Genomic DNA, 19,726 nt, shown 5'->3' with positions numbered 1-19,726 from the left:
CCAGTGGACATTCACTCCTGCCCTCACCCATCTGTGCCTCTCGACAGATACAGACGCGCATCACCGCTCAGCCCAAACCCTTCACTCTGAGCTGCTGGTCTTAGTTCCACCAGCCATATCTGGCGGAAGGACGGCAGGGAGGGGACCACAGCCCTCTCCGTCAGAGGCTTACACTTCAGCAGAGGGTCAAGACCTATGTGGGTAACCAGACAAAATAAGATGAGCCCGGCCAGAGAGACACAGTGAGTGAGGTATGGGTGGTGGAGCGGCAGGAGGGATAGAAGTGCGGGCAAACAGGTGTGGGTTCATCTCCGGCCCCGGCTCCCTCCAGTGTGAGACAAGACAGGTAACTCCAGCCAGGTCTCAGTATCCTCATCTGCAAAGTGGGCACAACCGTAGCAGCCTCACCAGGTCATCTGAGGGATCTGATGGCACGATATGCGTCAAGCCCTTTCGCGGCGCTCCGGGGTCAGAGTAGATTTTTTAATTCATCGTAGTCTGCGTGATGGTTATCATAGCTAAATGGGGAGAAAGAGCGCATTTCAGGTGTGAGAGGGGAGCAGTGTGCAAGGCATAAACGGACGGGATCCTAGGGGTGGTGGCACTTGGCTCCTGTCGGGACCACTCGGGCATCCTATTTGCTCCGCAAATCCATACATCACAGGTCACCCCGGCCCCAACGTGCATCCTCCCTGCGAGAGCCCGCGTCCACCCACTCCGGTCAACCTGGCATCACCTCTGAGTCCCTCTGCTGTCCCCCCACCTGAATCACTTCAGCGACCTTACAAGAAGCCAGGTACGCTCTCTCCAGCCCGGGTTTGCCCGCGGGTGGGTCATGCCGGGCCCCGGCCCCCGGTCTTCAGTGACTTCCGGTCTTCAGTGATTCCTTCTGCTTGGCCACGGTAACTCACCACGCACAGGTCCAACCTCCCTCTCCAGCCCCTGAGCCACTGCTGCCTGCCTGCCTGCCTGCTATGGGTTGAACTGTGTCCTCCCCAAAAGATAAGCTCAAGTCCTAACCCCCATACCTCAGAAGGCGACCTATTTAGAAACAGGGTCATCGCTGGTGTAATCAGCTAAGATAAGGTTATACTGGAGTGGGGGGAGTCCTTAACCCAATGTAACTGGTGTCCTTAAAACAAGAGGAGAGAAACAAGGTCCTACTGTAGAGCACAGGGAACTATATTCAATATCCTGCGACAAACCGTAATGGAGGGGACTTCCCTGGTGGCGCAGTGGTTAAGAATCCGCCTGCCAATGCAGGGGACATGGGTTCGATCCCTGGTCCAGGAAGATCCCACATGCCACGGAGCAACTAAGTCCATGCGCCACAACTACTGAGCCTGCGCTCTAGAGCCCGCGAGCCACAACTAGTGAGCCCACGAGCCACAGCTACTGAGCCCGCATGCCTAGAGCCCGTGCTCCGCAACAAGAGAAGCCACTGCAGTGAGAAGCCCACGCACAGCAATGAAGAGTAGCGCCCGCTCGCCGCAACTAGAGAAAGCCCGCGCGCAGCAACAAAGACCCAACGTGGTCAAAAATAAATTTAAAAAATAAATAAACAAAATAAAATAATTTAGAAAACCATAATGGAAAAGAATATGAAAAAGAATATTATATATATATGTAGAACTGAATCACTATACTATATTTCAATAAAATTAAAAAAAAAAAAAAAAGAAAAGAGGAGAGAGACACAGCGAGGAGACCTGCAGGTCTCTCGGAGGGCAGATGGCCAAGTGACTGAGGAGACAAAGACTAGCGTTGGATGCACACGCGACGGAACGCCTGGGGCTGCCAGGCGGTGGAGAGGGAAGGAGCTTCTTCTAGCGTCTCAGAGGGAGCGTGACTCAGCCAGCACCTTGACCTTTAACTGCCAGCCTCCAGAACCGTGTGACAGAACACATTTCTGTTGTTTTAAGCCCCTCCGTTTGTGGTGCTCGGTCACGGCAGCTCCTGGAAACGAACACACCAGCCTACAAATCCCCGAAGTTCAGCCCGACAGGACTCTTCTTCCTGGAACGCCTCCCATCCCCTCCCTGCCGTCCCGCACCCCACGTGCAGCTCGCCAGCCCGATGCCCCGACTTGGCTGTATCTCAGCCTGCAGGCCCGGCCTCTCTCCCCGCCCCTCCCAATCCCTACCTAACCTTCAAAGCCTCCCATTGTCACAAAGTCTTCCCTTATTCCCCAGAAGGATGGCTCTTGACTCTGACCTCCGGAGCTCCTGAACCCTCCTGGCAGCCTGAATGTAGACACTCATCTGACAGTATCCGGGCGCTGACTAAAGGGGTTTCCGTGGGGCTGCTGATGCAGCCCCTGCCCTCACATCCACGCACCCCGACGTGGGCCCATCGGAGCAGCACAGCCCTCTCCTCAACGATCGGGCCCACGACCTGAGCAGGGCTATTCAGAATCCAAAACTGGCATTTTCTGAACCAGGCAGAGAGGAATAGCTTTTTCTCCCCCACCTCGAATCTCAAGCTAAAATGATATAATCCCAGAAGGGCAAGGGCCTCACCTCTCACCCTAACCAGGAGCCTGAAAGAATGGGTCAACGGGCTCAGAAGGCCAGACAGAAGACCGAGTCTCTCCAGAGCTTAGTCCGTGAGCCAAAGCTGTGCCCCGTTTGCGCTTCGGCTGGTAGAGCTGCGCTTCTCTTGTTCACAACCAGCCTCCTGGCTACCTCACTGGAGCTGAAACAGGATAGGGGCCTGGAGCGCAACAGGTAACAGAACAAGGTCAGTCTCTGCCCTCAAGCTGCACATGGTTCAGAGTCAGAGGTGGGTGACCCCAGCATGTGAGAGGCCTCTGGGAATCACGTGCTCCTCAAACAAGTCACGTGTAAGCTGAGACCTATAGATATATACGAAGTATAAAGATCCAGTCTGTTCTCTACGTCTGTGAGTCTGTTTCTGTTTTGTAGATAGGTTCATTTGTGAACCATATTTTAGATTCCACATAGAAGTGACTGTAAATCATCTATACTTCAATAAAAAAATAAATAAATACAGTATAAATATCCCTTAACTTTATGTGTGTTTGTCTTAGGATACTAAAAATAGCTACCACTTATCACGTGGCTACCACCCTAATCGTATTACAGATATCATTTCGAATCATCAGAATTCCGTTTTACAGATCAGGAAGGTAACGCAGAGAATGGAGGTAGCTTTCCCGAGACCACGCAGCCGGCATGAACACGCATCTTACTCTGTCTGATCCCTGTTCAGTATCAAAGACCGTGGACCCCTACGCGTAGGAAATGACAGCGCTAGAACTTGAGCCCAGGCCAGCCCGCCCCACAGACCACGTTCTTCCCAGGTCCCTTTCCATCTGGGAGAAGGCTGGCTGCAGCCGGGCTGGTCCACAGAAGGAACTACCTTAAAACTAGTCACTGGCCTTGGGCTGGGACAGTTCTGAGACTCATTCTTGCTGGTGCTAACCCTGACAGCCTGACTCACATCCACGCAAACCACGTGAGCTCGTGAGGGACACCGGAATGCCCGCTTCCCAGATGACGTCCAAGGGCAGACAGAGGAACCAGAGCATCAGCAAGGTCAGTGTGTCTTCTTCCTGCACACGAAATCAGAATCCAAAGGCTGCCTTGGGGAGTGTGGAGTTAATGAACACAAAGGGAGTTCAAATGGGTCATAGAAAAAGTCTTTGTTTGCTAAGCTAGGGGACTTGTGTTCACAGTGGACTGACCTTTGCCAGTGGGTCTGGGATGCTCAAAGGCTGTGACCACCACTTCTTCTTGCCTGGTGCTACTGACTGAACGCTTGTGTCCTCCAAAAAATACGTATGTGGGAGCCCTTCTGCCCAGCATCATGGTACCTGGAGGTGGGGCCTTGGGGAGGTGATTCCCTTTATACGAAGTCCTGAGGGTGGAGCCCCCATGATGAGATTAGTGTCCTTATAAGAAAAGGAAGAGAGACCAGAGCTTTCTATCTGCCACGTGAGGATGGAGGGAGAAGATGGCCCTCTGCCAGCCAGGAAGAGGGCCTTCAGCAGAACCTGACCCAGCTGGCACCCTGATCTTGGACTTCCCAGCTTCCGGAAATGTGAGAAATAAATGTCCGTTGTTTAAGTCACCCAGACTGCTGTATTTGTTACAGCGGCCCGAGCTGACTGATACACCTGGGCAGTGCCAAAAATACCATTCTTGGGTACCATCATGCTTGCCTGTTTTTACCACCTGTGCTAAGCATGGTCTCTCCTTGAACATGTTAATGCCGTCCTTTTGGAACAGCTATAGCATATTTCTATGGCAAGATGTAACTCTGAGTTACTCCCTAGACTGTAGGTTCTACAAGGATGGGGCTTCGAGGGGCAACTCCAGCCCCAAACAGAATGCTTTGGTGGGACAGGCCGCCCCAGCAAAATCTGGTGAATGAACCAACAAAACGTGAAGCGAGAGGCCCCCGTCATTTGGTTGGAAAAGACACATTAGTCCATTTTCCACATAATCGCTTAAGCTGATGCTTTTAGGGCTCAGTTCCTTCCCCACTGTGTGTTAAAGTTTATAGCTTAACTCTCAGGAACAATCTTATGTCCTTTGTTTCCAAGTCTTTAGAGAGCCCTGGCTATACCTCCTTCTCCAAAATACCGACCGACACCCCACACAGCTGGATGCACTGACCTCCGTGTCACCCTCCCCCCTTCCCAGCCCCTCCCTGCATTGGGCAGGGACTAATTAATAAACAATAAAATGGTCTTGCTCTTTGGAAAGCTTCCTTTGTTTTTCCCCAAATCTATCTGGGTAGGCTCAGACCAGTTCACCAACAGGGGTCCTAATTAAAGTCTGAAACGACATTGTAAAGCGAAGCTAGAAATACAGAGCCAGACATTACAGCAGCCCGTGAACAGGAAAATCAACGCAAATTAAGACACAGCCAGACAGAAACCAAAGCAACTCGCCATTGCATCAATTACGCATATTAGAATCCGGGAACGTAAGCGCAGGAAACGTCGCCCCGAAAGCCCCAGAGAGATACAACGTCGCGGAGTGAAGCGTGTCCAGCCTTCATTTATAAGGAATTTAAAACAAAGGATGTGGCCTGCTGTGGCCACTCTCTAAATTGCTATGTGACTGGAATAAAAGCTGTCCGTGCTCCATTCATAATTTAAAGGCTTGGAGGTGGAAATGGGTTTTTAAAATCATCTGCTGAGGCCTTTGCGTGCAGAGGGACACAGGTGGGTAGTGAGACCTGGAAAAGGCTGGAGTAGGACTTAGATGGACCAGCTCAGCTCAGCCTCCACGTTGCCTTCTGTTAAATGGGAAGGATGTTAAGTGAGACCATTGAGACAACCAATAGGAAGGCCCTTTGAAAGTGCAAGCAGGGACCTCCCTGGTGGTCCAGTGGTTGGAACTCCACGCTTCCACTGCAGGGGGCCCGGGTTCGATTCCTGGTTGGGGAACTAGGATCCCACAAGCTGCACGGCCAAAAGAAAACCACAAACAGGCTTCCCTGGTGGCGCAGTGGTTGAGAGTCCGCCTGCCGATGCAGGGGACACAGGTTCGTGCCCCAGTCTGGGAAGATCCCACGTGCCACGGAGTGGCTGGGCCCGTGAGCCATGGCCGCTGAGCCTGCGCGTCCGGAGCCTGTGCTCCACAACGGGAGAGGCCACAACAGCGAGAGGCCCGCATACCGCAAAAAAACAAAAAAACAAAAAAACCCAAAAAACACACACACACACAAACAAAAAAACTGAAAGAAAATGTGGCAGCAAATAGCCAACTTGGTGTGTTTTGCTGACTCATTCACTCATTTATCCATCCATCCATCCATCCACTCCCACTCTTGTTCTTTTCAATAAAAGGGTTCCTGCCAGCCAAGCTTGGTATAATCCTTGGCAAGTCTCCCCTTTCCTTTCCACACTCTTGCAGTGGACATGTGTGCATTCACTCTCAAGGAAGGACTCCAACAAGATATGTGACAACGAGACGGACGCACAGGCATCTCAGGGCCTCCTGATGGGACACTTCTGCCCACTGCCACAACCCTGAGCTGAGCCCTTCCAGCCACCAGCATGGGCCTCGCCTAGCGAGTGGCGCAGTCCATCCCAAATGCAGTCAATGAATTCAGAGCTCAGGGCCCCCGAACGTCTGAGGACACACAGGATGCCCTTCGCCAGCTGCTCAGTGCACGGGTCCAGCCTTAAAATGCCCTGTCCCAGCCGTCCTCTCCCACTGGAATGCCAGCCAGACCCCGCAGAGTGAGGCTTGTTTATTGTTCGGATGCATCTGCAGCACCTAGGACAGTGCCTGCGGGGTGGAGTCCCTCTAGGAATATTTGTGGAGTGAATGGGCACCTTTCAATGCTGGGTCTTTGCCCTTTCTTTTCCCTCTGCCTACAAGACTCTCTCGTCCCCCTTCTGGCTAATTCCTACTCATCCTTAAGGGCTCAGCGTTCAGGTCCTAACCAATAAGCTTTATGAAGTCCCTCCTGGCTTCCCTCTGGAGAAGTGGCCTTTCTTTCCTATGGTCCCACAGCACCATCTTTCACATGCTTCTTGCTGCGAGCTTTATCGCCCAAAAGGTGAGAAGCCCAGCACGGACCTTTCTCGTTTGCGCCTGTGACCGATATGTTCGTAATGTGCTAATTCTGTCCCCCCGAATGTCAATTCAGTTACGTCCAACTCAGCTTATAAAAGCCCCAGGGGTGGGAGAGACGTCAGGAGTTCCTGCTCTGCCTTCTAAAGGATGGCTTTCCTGTCTTTTTATCTGCCACCAGGGTGTAACCCTCTTAAGGGCAGAGCTGGCTGAGGTCTCCCAGTGTGACTCATGACCTGCCCTTAGTAGAGATCTGTTGTTGAATGACTGTAGTTAGGAGGCTTAAAGACAGAACAAATGGTAGCCACTGGACAGGCCATTCTGCACCGACACTTGCGAAGCAGGCTGGCGCCAAGGTCTCACTGGCGAATATCTCAGCTCCTCTTCTCTGAGATCGGCTGTGACCTAGATCCTCACATTCCTGCACGTCCCCGCCTGCTACACGAGGATAAAGCCCACGGTCTCCACCTTGCCCCAGTGGATAGGTGGGCATCACGTGACTTTTATGGCTATTTGACCTACTCACCCAAGAACAAAGAGGCAAAACTGCCTGTCCCGTGATGCTGAGCGTTTACAAGGGGAAGACAGGATGGGACGTCCCAGAGCAAACAGCTCAGAGGTGAGGATCACAGACAAGAGGATTTCTCCCCAGTGAGGGTCCTGCACCCCAAACCTGAATTACTGTATGGGGTCAGGGAGTGGGGTGGACAAAGCTGTAAGGGGATGACATGGTGGGGGGAGGGTCTCTTGCTGATATAAGTCTTGTTCAGAAAGTTCTTTCTGCCCTCGCCCTCGGGGCATCTGCCAGACCTCACTCCCCTGCAGTTTCCAGCGCCAGCCCGGCTCCTACAAAATCCCAAAGGCGGCAGAACGGCTGAGAAAGTCCTGAGAGGTAACATAGTACATGAATTTCTGCAAAAAGTCAATTCTGAAAAAAGAAGTCACACCCGGCTTTTGAGTGTGTTGACAGCTCGCTTCCTTCCTCACCGGGGTCCTTTAGAGAAACCGCCTCGAGCGCCTGGAGCCTCTGACCTACCAGGGTGGACACTGACCTCTGATTCCAAGCTCAGCCGCTGCCTAGAACTCTCAGTGCTGCAGGGACTTGACTCAAAATTAAAATGAGGGCAGAGAAGGCGTGAGGCAGGGAGGAAGAGAAATCAAGGTACACAGTTAACAGATTACACATCAATTTACAGAAGGAAACGCATGTACAATATACTGTCACCTTCACCCCGTGTTCATTGCAGCACTATTTACAATAGCCAAGATATGGAAGCAATCTGAGTGTCCATCGACAGATGAATGGATAAAGAAGATGTGGTACATACACACCGTGGAATATTACTCAGCCATAAGAAAGAATGAAATAACGCCATTTGCAGCAACACGGATGGACCTAGACAACATTATACTCAGTGAAGTAAGTCAGACAGAAAAAGACAATTACGGTGTGATTTTACTTACATGTGGAATGTAAAAAGGAAAACAAATGAACAAGCATAACAAAATGGAAATGGAGTCATAGACACAGAGAACAAACAGGTTGTTGCCCAAGGGGAGAGGGGACGAGTGAAATGGGTGAGGAAAATGAAGAGGGACAAACTTCCAGTTACAAAATAAATGAGTCACAGGTATGAAAATACAGTGTGAGGAATAATCACTCACTAGGTGACACCTTTGTGTGCTGACAGATGACAAATAGACTTTATCATGATGATCATTCTGATATGTACAGAAAGAGCAAATCGTTGTGCTGTGCACCAGGAAATAACATAGCCTTGTAGGTGAATTACGAAAACAAGCAGGAACCTGTGGGGCACTCCCGGGCACAAAAGCCTTTCCATGTCCCCCATTTCTTGTTTGTAGGAAATAGGCTTCATCCAGCCTCCCTGACCTTCCAAAGGTCAGATTCAAATAGTTGTTAATCAGGAAAGGGAGGGGATGCAGAAGTAAGGGAGGGGCAGTCAAGAAAGTGTAGTGCAGCCTTGGGGCAGGTCCTGGTTCCCCCTCAAAGGATACACATAACAATATATCTTTGAGCTCTTCTGCAGGAACTCCCTCACCCAGCCAACTTCAGGCTGAGCACCAGATCCCTGGAGCCCTGCCCTGTTACCTCAACACCAACCAATCAGAAGAAAGGCACACACCCTGCAGCCCTCATCCCAAATTTTGCCTATGCAAACTTCTCCCCCAGAACCGTCAGGGAATTCGGGTTTTTTGAGCACGAGCCCCCCGTTCTCCCTGCTTGGCCCTGCACCAAACCTTGCTCTGCTCCAGACTCTGACTCTTCCGTTGGTTTGGCCTCTCTGTGTTTCAGGCAGATGAACTGTTTGGTTGGTTTGGCCTCACTGGGCATCGGGCACACAAACTTGCATTCGGTAACGATTGCACTTCAAAAACAAACTCAGAGAAGAGAGATCAGGTTTGTGGTTGCAGGGTGGAGGGAGTGTGTGCCAAAGATTGAACGAGGGGGTCAAAAGGCACAAAATTCCAGCTACAAGATAAATAAGTGCCGGGAATATAATCTACAACATGATCAATATAATTAACACTGCTGTGCGCCATATAAGTTATGTATTTTGAGAGAGTAAAACCCTGAGTTCTTGTCACAAAGAAACAAATGTTTTTCTATTTTTCTAATGTTGTATCTCTGTGAGATGCTGGATGTTCACTGAACTTACTGTGGTCATTTCATGATGTGTGTAAGTCAAATCATTATGCTGTGTGCCTTAAACGTATACAGTGCTGTATCTCAATAATACTGGAAGGAAAAAGAAAAAGAAAATTAAAAAAGAAACGACACACTGCCAACGTCATTTCTGAGCCAGGCTGGCAGACAATTTACGTGAGTGGACAGTATCTGGGCTTAGCTGGGGGGGGTCACTGCTGTCTCACTGTCACTGGTCATCCTCTTCCCTCCAAGACACCTATGGCTCATAACCACTCAGGTCCTCAAACCCCGGTCTGGACAGCCTAAGTCATTGCTTGAATCCAGTCACCCAGCCAGGAGACTTATTCAAGTTACTTCTCAACCCAAGAATTTTCAAGAAATACGTTGCTTGCTCATCACAGGTGAAACTGAAACCAGGCAACTTACATTGGGGCTTGGACCCACGTTCTTTTTTTTTTTTTTTGGACCCACGTTCTTTTAACTGAGATCACACACCTGGTCTCTGGACTTAATGAAGCTCAGGCTCTGGATGTCTCATCGCAGGACGAATTCAGTGAGAGACAAGGTAAGAAGTAAGAAGTGGGTTTATTTAGAGAGAAACACACTCCAAAGACAGAGTGTGGGCCATCTCAGAAGGCAAGAGCGGCCCCAGGGTACGGGGTTGTCAGGTTTTATAGGGCTGGGTAATTTCATAGGCTAAGGAGAGGGAGGAGAATTCCAGCTGTTTTGGGGAAGGGGTGGGATTTCCAGGAATTGGGCCACTGCCCACTTTTTGACCTTTATGGTCGGCCTTGGAACTGTCATGGCGCCTGGGGGTGTGTCATTTAGCGTGCTGATGTGTTACAGTGAGTGTATACTGAGGCTCAAGGTCTAGTGGAAGTCGACTTGTCTGCCATCTTGGACCCATTTGGTTCTAACCAGTTTATGTCCTGTCCTCGGACTATGTCATTCTTTCAAAGGTTTTGCCCTACCCACTTCCCTCCTATTTCAAAACTAGCACGAGCCTTTCCCTGGATGCTCTGTGGGCAAGACCCAAACGAGTGCTGCATTATCAAGCTCATCCACTGGGTTCTCGTAGACATTTAAACATTGTTCAGACCACTTGAAATGCTGGCTGAGATGCCTGTGAAAGGTATTTGTCCTTTTCTCTTTTTTAAAGTATGAGCAATTCACTCCTCTAACCCCTATTGTGATGCAAGTTTTCCAAGTGCTTGAAAAGTTTAGGTTTTAGTGGATTACGAAGTCCCTGGCATTTTCACTGAAATTCCAACATTTCGATTTTCTTCTGGTTATCCTATCATTTTTAAACTTGCAAATGTTCAACAGCACTGCCCAGCTCAGATCTGCACAGGACACTGGCAAAACGGGAGCCCACAACGTCAAAGGCGAGACACGCTGGCTGCTGAACCTACTGACAAGGGCAGGAGGCCTTGCTGCCCCGCAGGGCACACGTGGGCCATCTCTGGACACAGGGAGCCCCGAACAGCGATGCCCCCGAGAAAGAGATGCGGCAGCTTTCGTGTTTTTCACAAATGAATTGTTTACCGTTCTCTTGGTGGGAATGTAAGTTGGTGCAGCCACTATGGAGAACAGTATGGAGGTTCCTCAGAAAGCTAAGAATAGAGCTACCATGTGACCCAGCAATCCCACTCCTGGGCATATACCCTGAGAAAACCATAATTCAAAAAGACACATGTACCCCAGTGTTCACTGCAGCACTATTAACAATAGCCAGGACATGGAAACAACCTAAACGTCCATCGACAGATGAATGGATAAAGAAGATGCGGTACATATATACAATGGAATACTACTCAGCCGTAAAAAAGAACGACATAATGCCATTTGCAGCAACATGGATGCAACTAGAGATTATCATGCTAAGTGAAGTTAAGTCAGAAAGAGAAAGACAAATACCATATGATATCACTTATACATGGAACCTAAAATATGACACAAATGAACATATCGATGAAACAGAAACAGAATCAGGGACATAGAGAATAGGCTGGTGGTTGCCAAGGCGGGGGGCTGGGGGGTGATGGGGGAGGGATGGATTGGGAGTTTGGGGTTAGCTGGTGCAAACTATTATATACAGGATGGATAAACAAAAAGGTCCTACTGTAGAGCACAGGGAACTATATTCAGTATCCTGTGATAAGCCATAATGGAAAAGAATATGAAAAAGAATGTATGTATATGTATAAGTGAATCACTTTGCTGTACAGCAGAAATTAACACAACATTGTAAATCAACTATACTTCAATAAAAAATGAATTAAAAAGAAAAAAAAAAAACCTCACCAAAATGTACTTTTAAAATGGGGCCATTTGGGACTTCCCCAGTGGTCCGGTGGTTAAGAATCTGCCTTGCAATGCAGGGGACGCGGGTTCAATCCCTGGTCGGGGAACTAAGATCCCACATGCTGTGGGGCAATGAAGCCCGTGCCACAACTACTGAGCCCGCCCGCCTCAACTACAGAGAAGCCCGAACGCCGCAGTGAAGAGCCCGAGCACCACAATGAAAGATCCCGCATGTCGCAACAAAGATCCCATGTGCCACAACTAAGACTCAACGCAGCCAAAAATAAAATAAATAAATAAAAATTTTTTCTAAAAAAAAAATAAAATGGGGGCATTTGATCATATGTAAACTAGACCTCATTAAAGTGGATCCCGAAAAATGCTGGTCAAGAAAACAGTTGTTTATCATCATAAACTGCAAGCTGGAGAACCCGCACCCGCATGTCAGAGAGCTGACTGTAACAGTAAAAACGCTTCCTTTCTCCCTGGCCCCCAGTTTCCCCCACGTGATATGTGATGTGGACGCCCTTTGATCTGAGCTGCTGGAAATGAGTTCAAGGCCATGGGGTCTTAGGCCGCAATCCCTATTTTATCTCCCTGGAACTGGAGTTTAGGAAGTCTGAAAAGGGACACCAAAATCAAGGCTCTGAAGATGTTGCTGCTTCTTTTTCCCCCGGCTGCACCATGCACCTTGTGGGATCTTAGTTCCCGGACCAGGGATTGAACCCGGGGCCCCAGCAGTGAGAGTTCAGAGTCCTAGCCACAGGACCGCCCAGGAAGTCCCAAATTTTGCTCTTCTTTCCCCAAGGATTCCTTTTTCTTGCAACCACGATGACATCATAATTATGTTGTGAATGGTGCCTCTTCTGACCACAAAATTGGCAAATTCTGGCATCGACCATAGTCAGATGGAAAAAAACACGAATGGGGACTTCCCTGGTGGTCCAGTGGTTAGGACTCGGCGCTCTCACTGCTGGGACCCGGGGTTCAATCCCTGGTCCGGGAACTAAGATCCCACATGCCACGTGGCAGGAAGGAAGGAAGGGAAGAAGGGAGGAAGGAAGAAAAGTGACTTGGGGACTTGGTGGAGGAATGAACAGAATCGAGCAGATTCCGAGAGGACAGCTGAGTCTCACAGCCCAGCTTGGGGAAGGATGAGGGTCCAGCACAGACAGAGGGAGGAGCTTCTGGAACAAAAGCTGAGCCAACATGCTTGACCCTCCAGCCAAGGGAGGGGGATGGGAGGAGAGCAGGGCAGCAGAGCCAGAGGTTCAGGGGAAACACAAGAGCTCACACCTACCAGGGACCTGCTGCTGTCTTACATGACTTAACCCATTTCCTCCTCAAAATGACCCACGATGATGCCACTACTGTTCCATCTTAGAGATGGTCAGACTGAGGCCCGGCAAAGTTTACTCATGAGCCTGGTGTCCCAGAGCTAGTAAGTGACAGAGTCGGGCAGCCTGGTTCCAAGTCCCGCTGCGGTTAACTCGCCTCTGCCTGTCCAGAAGTCCGAAGCCAGGCACACAGATTTTGTTGAGCAGCTACCATGCTCCAGGCATTGTTTTAAGCACTGGAGCCATGAACAAGATAGATTAGACAGCTCCTCTAGGGAGCTGACATTCCAGGATGAGAGACAGGCAATAAAGAAATAAACAAAGATCATGTTGGCGGTGATACGGGTCACGGAAACAAATCAGGAGAAGAAGTGAGAGACACGCTTGGTGAAGGGTTAGGGAGGTCAGAGAGGCCTCCTCCAGGATGTGACATTGGAGCCGAGACTGACCGGCCACTCAGAGCCTGAGGGGAGAGCTTGCCGGGAAGAGGGAAGGAACAGCCAGTGCAAAGGCCATGAGGCAGACGGAACGTGGGGAGGGGCTTGGAGATGCAGTCAGAGCCAGCACGGGGGAGATCGCAGGCGTCTGCAGCCTTGGCAACCACACATTCTCGGCCGGTGGAGCCTCGTGTCCAACAGCTGCATCGATGACTGACACCCCAACCACCTCTCTCGGTTGCCTCTTCCACCTTCACGGCACAGAGGTCCTTTGTCAGCTCCAGAGGGACGAGAACTATCGAGACTCTAATCTGCACCTCCTTCGACCACCTCCTTCCCTCTTCGTGGCAAAGCCAGCCCAGGCCTTGAAGGACACTCTTGGCAAATTCACCTCTACTTCCCAGCCCTTAACGATAAGGCCCTAGAGTGAGAGCACGTTGATTCAGCCACTCGCTAACTCTGGGCGAGTCACTACCTTGATTTCCTCATCTGTGAAAGAAGAGAAGCATCAGGTGGCAGCACGAACTGAACGGGGCGACGCCCGGAGCCTGGTGCCTTGCGAGCGCTGGCAAGGCTTAGTTACTGTCACAGCTGTTGGGTTGATTCAAATACAGCTGTTGGCCCGGCGTGCACGGGCCACGTAGAGGTTTACTGGGGTTTGTCCCTGGACCCCGTTCCTCCTTCCATGAGTTACATCACTTAGACCTTTCCGTAGGCAGAGTAGCGAATTCACACTGACAATTCAGATGGATGTTGCTTTCTCATAACGATAACAAAAATAACCACAGCTAACATGTATCTGCGTCTATGGCGTGCCAGGCTCTGTGCTAATGCGTACATAGCTAATTCTTCATTTAACCCTCACAACATCCTATGAGGTGGGTGCTGCCGTTGCCCCCCTGCAGAAGATGAAAGCAAGCCTCCGAGGAATGAGGTGGCCCGTCCCGGGCCATACAGGTGGAAATAGTAGAGCTGGGATTTGAACCCAAGCCATGCGGCACCAGAGCCTGCCCTCTTAGGCAGGACGCTTAATCTTCAAGGCAACAAGCGTCTCAGGAGTAGGTGCTGCGTTTCAGACTACGTTAGGAGCAGAGGCACAGATATGTGTAGTAGAATGGCTAATTATAGTATTATGGGTGTAGTACAAATTATATGTGTAGCAGTAATGTCTCTGGGTTGAATCGTGTCCCCCCAGATTTCATGTCATTCCAGAACCTGTGAACGTGACTTTATTTGGAAATAGGGTCTTTTCAGATGTAATCAAGTTGAGATGAGGTTGTACTGGATTAAGATGGGCCTTAACGCCAATGACTGGTGTCCTTACAAGAAGAGGGAGGCTTAGACACACACGCAGGGAGGTATGTGAACTGTGGAGGTGGACGGTGCAGGGCTGAGGCTGCAAACCAAGGGCTGCTGGCAGAGTCACCAGAAACAGGAGAGACGCCTGGAACGACTCCCCTCCGGAGCCTCCAGCAGGACCAGCCCCGCCCGTGCCTCGATTTAGCACTTCCCGCCTCTCAACTCTGAGAGGATAAATATGACTAGTGGCCTATTTGAGGCCACTAATTTTTCTTATAAGTCTAGTTGATTGACTACATTGTGCTAGTTTCAGGTGTACAGCAAAATGATTCAGTTATACATATATATATTCTTTTTCATGTTCTTTTCCATCAGGGTTTATCCCAGGATATTGAATACAGTTCCCTGTGCTCTACAGTAGGAACTTGCTGTTTATCCATCCTATATATAATAGTTTGCATCTGCTCATCCCAACTCCAAATCCATCCCTCCCCCACCTCCCCTCCCCCTTGGCAACCACAAGTCTGTTCTCTACGTCTGTGAGTCTGTTCATAAGTTCATTTGTGTCATATTTTCGATCCCACATATGAGTGACCGCATATGGTATTTGTCTTTCTCTGTCTGGCGTACTTCACTTAGTACGATCATCTCTAGGTCCATCCGTGTTGCTGCAAATGGCACTATTTCATTCTTTTTTTTTTGCCCACACGTGGGAACTAAGATCCCACATGTGCAGCATGTGGGCTCTTAGTTCCCCGACAAGGGATCGGACCCGCACCCCCTGCAGTGGGAGCGCGGAATCTTAACCACTGGACCGCTAGGGAAGTCCCAATATTTCATTCTTTTTCACACAGGCCACCTAATCTGTAGTAATTTGCTGCGGCAGCCGAGCACACTAATAAAAGGGAGACAATAGAAAAGACAGTTTCTCAAGTCACCCTTAGCCCCTGTTTGGCAATAAGCGTTCCTTCTGCAAGTCATGGCTCCCCACTGGCGGTGAGCAGGCAGGGAGAAGCCCGTGATGAATCAATCCCCGGCCTCACAGGAAGCTTGCTTTCCTGTCAACAAAGCACAGAGCGAAAAGCCGTCAACCTTGGGCCAGAGGGCTGTCTGCCTGGCCACTGTCACACGGCTCGGATGGAGAGAATATTTTCATCCAAGGGAGGAAAAAGGAGCAGAGCCCACCCAGCTGTATTTGCCTCTGGTCCCCGAGATGCCCCTTCCGCTCAGGCTGACAGCGTGCTGTTGGGGACAGCTCATAAGAAGAACCCCAAGGCTCACAAATCTCGGTTTAAATAATGGGCCCGATATTTCCCCACAAACCCTCGACACGGAAAGCAGAAGTTCTTGAGCACTTGGCAACCCAGTTCCCTTTGAGGATCTGTTAAATGCTCTGCATTGACTCTCAACCCGAGGGAGAAAAAAAAAAAATCTGACATGCAGAATTTGGGGTGACATTTCAAAGCACCCTGAACTCCTGAAGCCCATTTACTGATGAACAAATACTTCTGAATGGCCCACTAGGTGCCGGGCACCGTGTTAGGAACACAAGGGTGGAAGAAGACACAAGGCATTTTTCTTCCTGAAGCCCAGAGCTAGAAGGGCAGTGTATAATTTCCTGTGGCTGCCATAACACACTACCAGAAGCTGGGTGGCTTACAAGGATAGAAATGCATTCTCTGACAATTCAGGAGGCGAGAAGTCTGAAACCAAGATGGCAGCAGGGTCGGTTCCTTCCGGAGGCTCAGAGGAAGAGTCCGTCCCAGGCCTCGCTCCAGCTCCGGGGGGTGTCTTTGGCTTGCAGGCGCATCACCCCATCCTCTGCCCCCCTCTTCACGTCACCTTCTCTGCTGCATGTCCCTCTGTGTCCCCTCCTCTTTTTACAAGGACACCGGTCGTTGGATTTAGGACCACTCTAAACCAAGTAGGATATCACAGAGGTCTTTAACTAATGACATTTGCAAGGACCCTATTTCCAAATAAGGTCATGTTCTGAGGCTCTGCGTAGACATGAATTTGGGGGTGACGCTATTGAACCCAACATAGGTGGTTAAGCAGTCATCATGGAGAGCAGCAAAGGTATACCTGAGGCATCCAAGAAAGGGTTCCTGAGGACCTCCTGTGGAATTAGGAACCAGATGGTGAGTAGAAACTAAAACAGGAGTAGCGGAAAGTGCATCAAGAAGAACTAATCACTATACGTATCAACGCGATAGATAACCAACAAGGACCTACTGTACAGCACAGGGAACTCTGCTCAACATTCTGTAAGAACCTGTGCAGGAAAAGAATCTGAAAAAGAATGGGTATACGTATAACTGAATCACTTTGCTGCACACCTGAAATTAACACCACATTGTAAATCAACTATACTCTAATATAAAATAAAAATTAAATTTAAAGAAGAAGAAGAACTAATCACATAGGTGAGGCCCAAACAGAGGGAGGCAAGAGCTGAAGAAGCGTTCAGACAGGCGGGGCCGTGCAGAGGACGGTGCGGAGGGTGGGCCGGGCTTGAACACTGCTCTTCGGAGTTTGGATTTTGTTCTTAGGGTCACCAAATGCCTTTGAAGGATCGGAAGCAGAGAAGGGCTTCTAGAAAGTTCACCTTGGCTGAGGTGAGGAGGATGGATTGGAGAGGGTGAGACTGGACGCAGGGACACCAAGGGTCCCTATCTCAGGGGAAAGCTCCCAGCTTAAGGATGCAAGTGGCTGAAACTCCAGAGACACCCCATGGGTTGTCCTAACAGCCTTTTGGGATGATTCCCACGGAGCCAACAGGAGGGGTTTAACCCAGGCAGGTGGGATCTGAGCGGGCCAGTCAGATCAACGCCAGCCCAAGAAGAAAGCCGATCTAGAATAGTCATAAAGCTTCGGCCAGTTCAGATATACACCCCCTCCCCTTTTGTGGTCCCTTAGCGTTAAGTGCGCCTTCAATGGACCAGTAAGTCCTGCCCGCTCACAGGTAAGTAAGTCCTTTGGCATTCATGTGCCCCACTGACGTTCAGTCGCTCTTCAAGGGCACCTTCTCCCTTCAACCCCCAGGCTGGGGTCCACACCCTCCCCACAGACTCCAAAACTCCTGACGCAGCCTCTTGGACTCGACTGTAATGTGTACCTTCCTTTCAACCTGTCTCCACTGCGAGAGCTTGAGGGCAAGGATCGCTATTTGTTCACCTTTGTGTTCCCAGCTCCTAATACACACACACACACACACACAGACACTCACACACACACACTCACACACACACACACTCACACAATAAGCGTTATCAGAATTCCCTGGCAGTCCAGCAGTTAGGACTCAGCGCTCTCATTGCCGGGGCCCCAGGTTCGATCCCTGACCAGGGAACTAAGATCCCAACAAGCCGCGCAGCATGGCCAGAAAAAGAACAGTTAGCGTATGGACAGAGGGACGGATGCACGGATGGATGGACTCCTGCATGACGCTGTACTGGCTTCGAACCAAATTCATCAATCAATTAATTAAATCAACATGGACCCATCAATTGCTCTTTAAGGGCTCTATGCGGCCCCCTCCCCCCAAAAGAGTCAGGATGAAATATCCAAAGAGATGCCGGCTTGACATCTCAGACTCACCTCATTCCTTCTGCAGCCATCTTATCAAGGTTGGCAGTGTCCTTCGTTTCTGCCCAGTTTGCTCCCAGGTCACCCCACCCCATGTCATCTGCCAAAATGATCACGAAATTCGGTTTCTGTTCTCTTGTTTCCCCACTGAAGCTAAAATCCACGAGAGGATAAAGACATCCCAGGAAACTCACCCCCACCAACAGAACCTTTAGGAAAGGGCAGGCCATGGCGATCAGGGGAGGTTTCCAACTGTGTGCAGTGATGCAGTGGTGGAGTTTCCAAGAAGATGCTCGTGGTGATGGTGGTGGTGGTGATGCCTACAGGGATGGTGGGCGCTACAGAAATGAGGCCCGCGTCTGGAATCCTAATTCACGAGAGTCGGGAAACTCACGACCCTGAACTTGACTTTCTCCAGCGCAGCCCCGTAAGGTGACGGGTCGTGTGCAGCAATCAGACCTCAGTGTCAACAACTGCTCCCTGGCCACTTAGGAGATGACCCCTCTGTGCCCAGAGATGTGAGAGCCGGAGCTCGAGCCTTGCATCTACTCGGGGCTCCAGCTGGCAAGTGCGGGATAAGTTTTCACATCTGCAGAACACCTGGACGGTCTAGAAGCCACAGTCAGTCCCAGTCGAGTTTCTGAGTTCCAGATGGTTGAAGGCTTCATGTGTCTGTAAGGTTTCCTGAAAGAACAGAAATTGACAAGAAAACAGAGTTGAAACTGCCGGTGCAGCTGTGTTTTACTCAGTAGCTTAGGAAATAATCACTTTTCCATGCCGACAGATGTTCTCCTTCTTATTCGACTACTGAACGGGTTCATCGCTTTCTCCACCGGAGAAAGAGCGATGCTAATATTTGCAATAGACCTACAATTACAGGGTTGGAAGCAACAGTAGAGATGATCTCTCATAACCCGCTCACCGTATAGAGGAGCATATACCGAGGCCCCGTGTTCCGGGTGGAGGGGCAAAGGGACCAGCACCGCAGCACTCTGTGAAATCCCAGCGCACCCCACCTCCTACCTCACTGTGCTTCTCTGATTCACAAGAAATTCCCAAACTAAGCGCGACCTTGTCAAAACCCACAGGGATTCTAGAAGAAGGGTGAGACCCTTATTACCTTATTACCAAGACATGATTCTTTCTAACAGTCATGCTGTAAACTAGCATTTCTATATAAAATTCTTTTTCTTTCTTTTTGGCTGCACCTTAGTTCCCTGGCCAGGGATTGAACCTGGGCCCTCGGCAGTGAGAGTGCTGAGTCCTAACCTCTGGACCGCCAGGGAATTCGTCAATAAAGGAGCAGTCTGTTTTTGGTTTTTGCTTTTTTGCCACACCGTGTGGCATGAGGGACCTTAGTACCTGTACCAGGGATGGAACACAGGCCCCCTGCAGTGGGAGCTCGGAGTCTTAAACACTGGACCACCAGGGAAGTCCCTCTATATAAAATTCTTGATAGAAATTAATTGGGAAGAAAAGGAAAGAAAAAAAATCAGTTAATGGTAGAATCTAGGTGGACAGTCTAGGGAGCTCACT

The 19,726-nt window shown here is 50.0% G+C and overlaps 1 protein-coding gene across 2 annotated transcripts in view; it reads right to left on the bottom strand.

Moving 5' to 3' along the window:
* ARSG (arylsulfatase G) overlaps positions 1 to 18,420 on the bottom strand; it is a gene marked incomplete at its 5' end in the record, with an annotated part of 69,877 nt that extends 51,457 nt beyond the window's left edge. For both annotated transcript variants that reach the window (XM_082678375.1, XM_082678376.1), the window contains one exon: positions 18,203 to 18,420. In XM_082678375.1, the coding sequence (XP_082534501.1) occupies positions 18,203 to 18,420 (218 nt within the window). The remainder of the gene's footprint in view (positions 1 to 18,202) is intronic.
* Between the last annotated feature and the right edge of the window lie 1,306 nt (positions 18,421 to 19,726).

This window comes from Grampus griseus (genome assembly GCF_964374135.1).
Source record: "Grampus griseus genome assembly, chromosome: 20".
In the NCBI taxonomy this organism is placed as follows: domain Eukaryota; kingdom Metazoa; phylum Chordata; class Mammalia; order Artiodactyla; family Delphinidae; genus Grampus; species Grampus griseus.
This window is presented reverse-complemented; position numbering and strand designations above follow the sequence as displayed.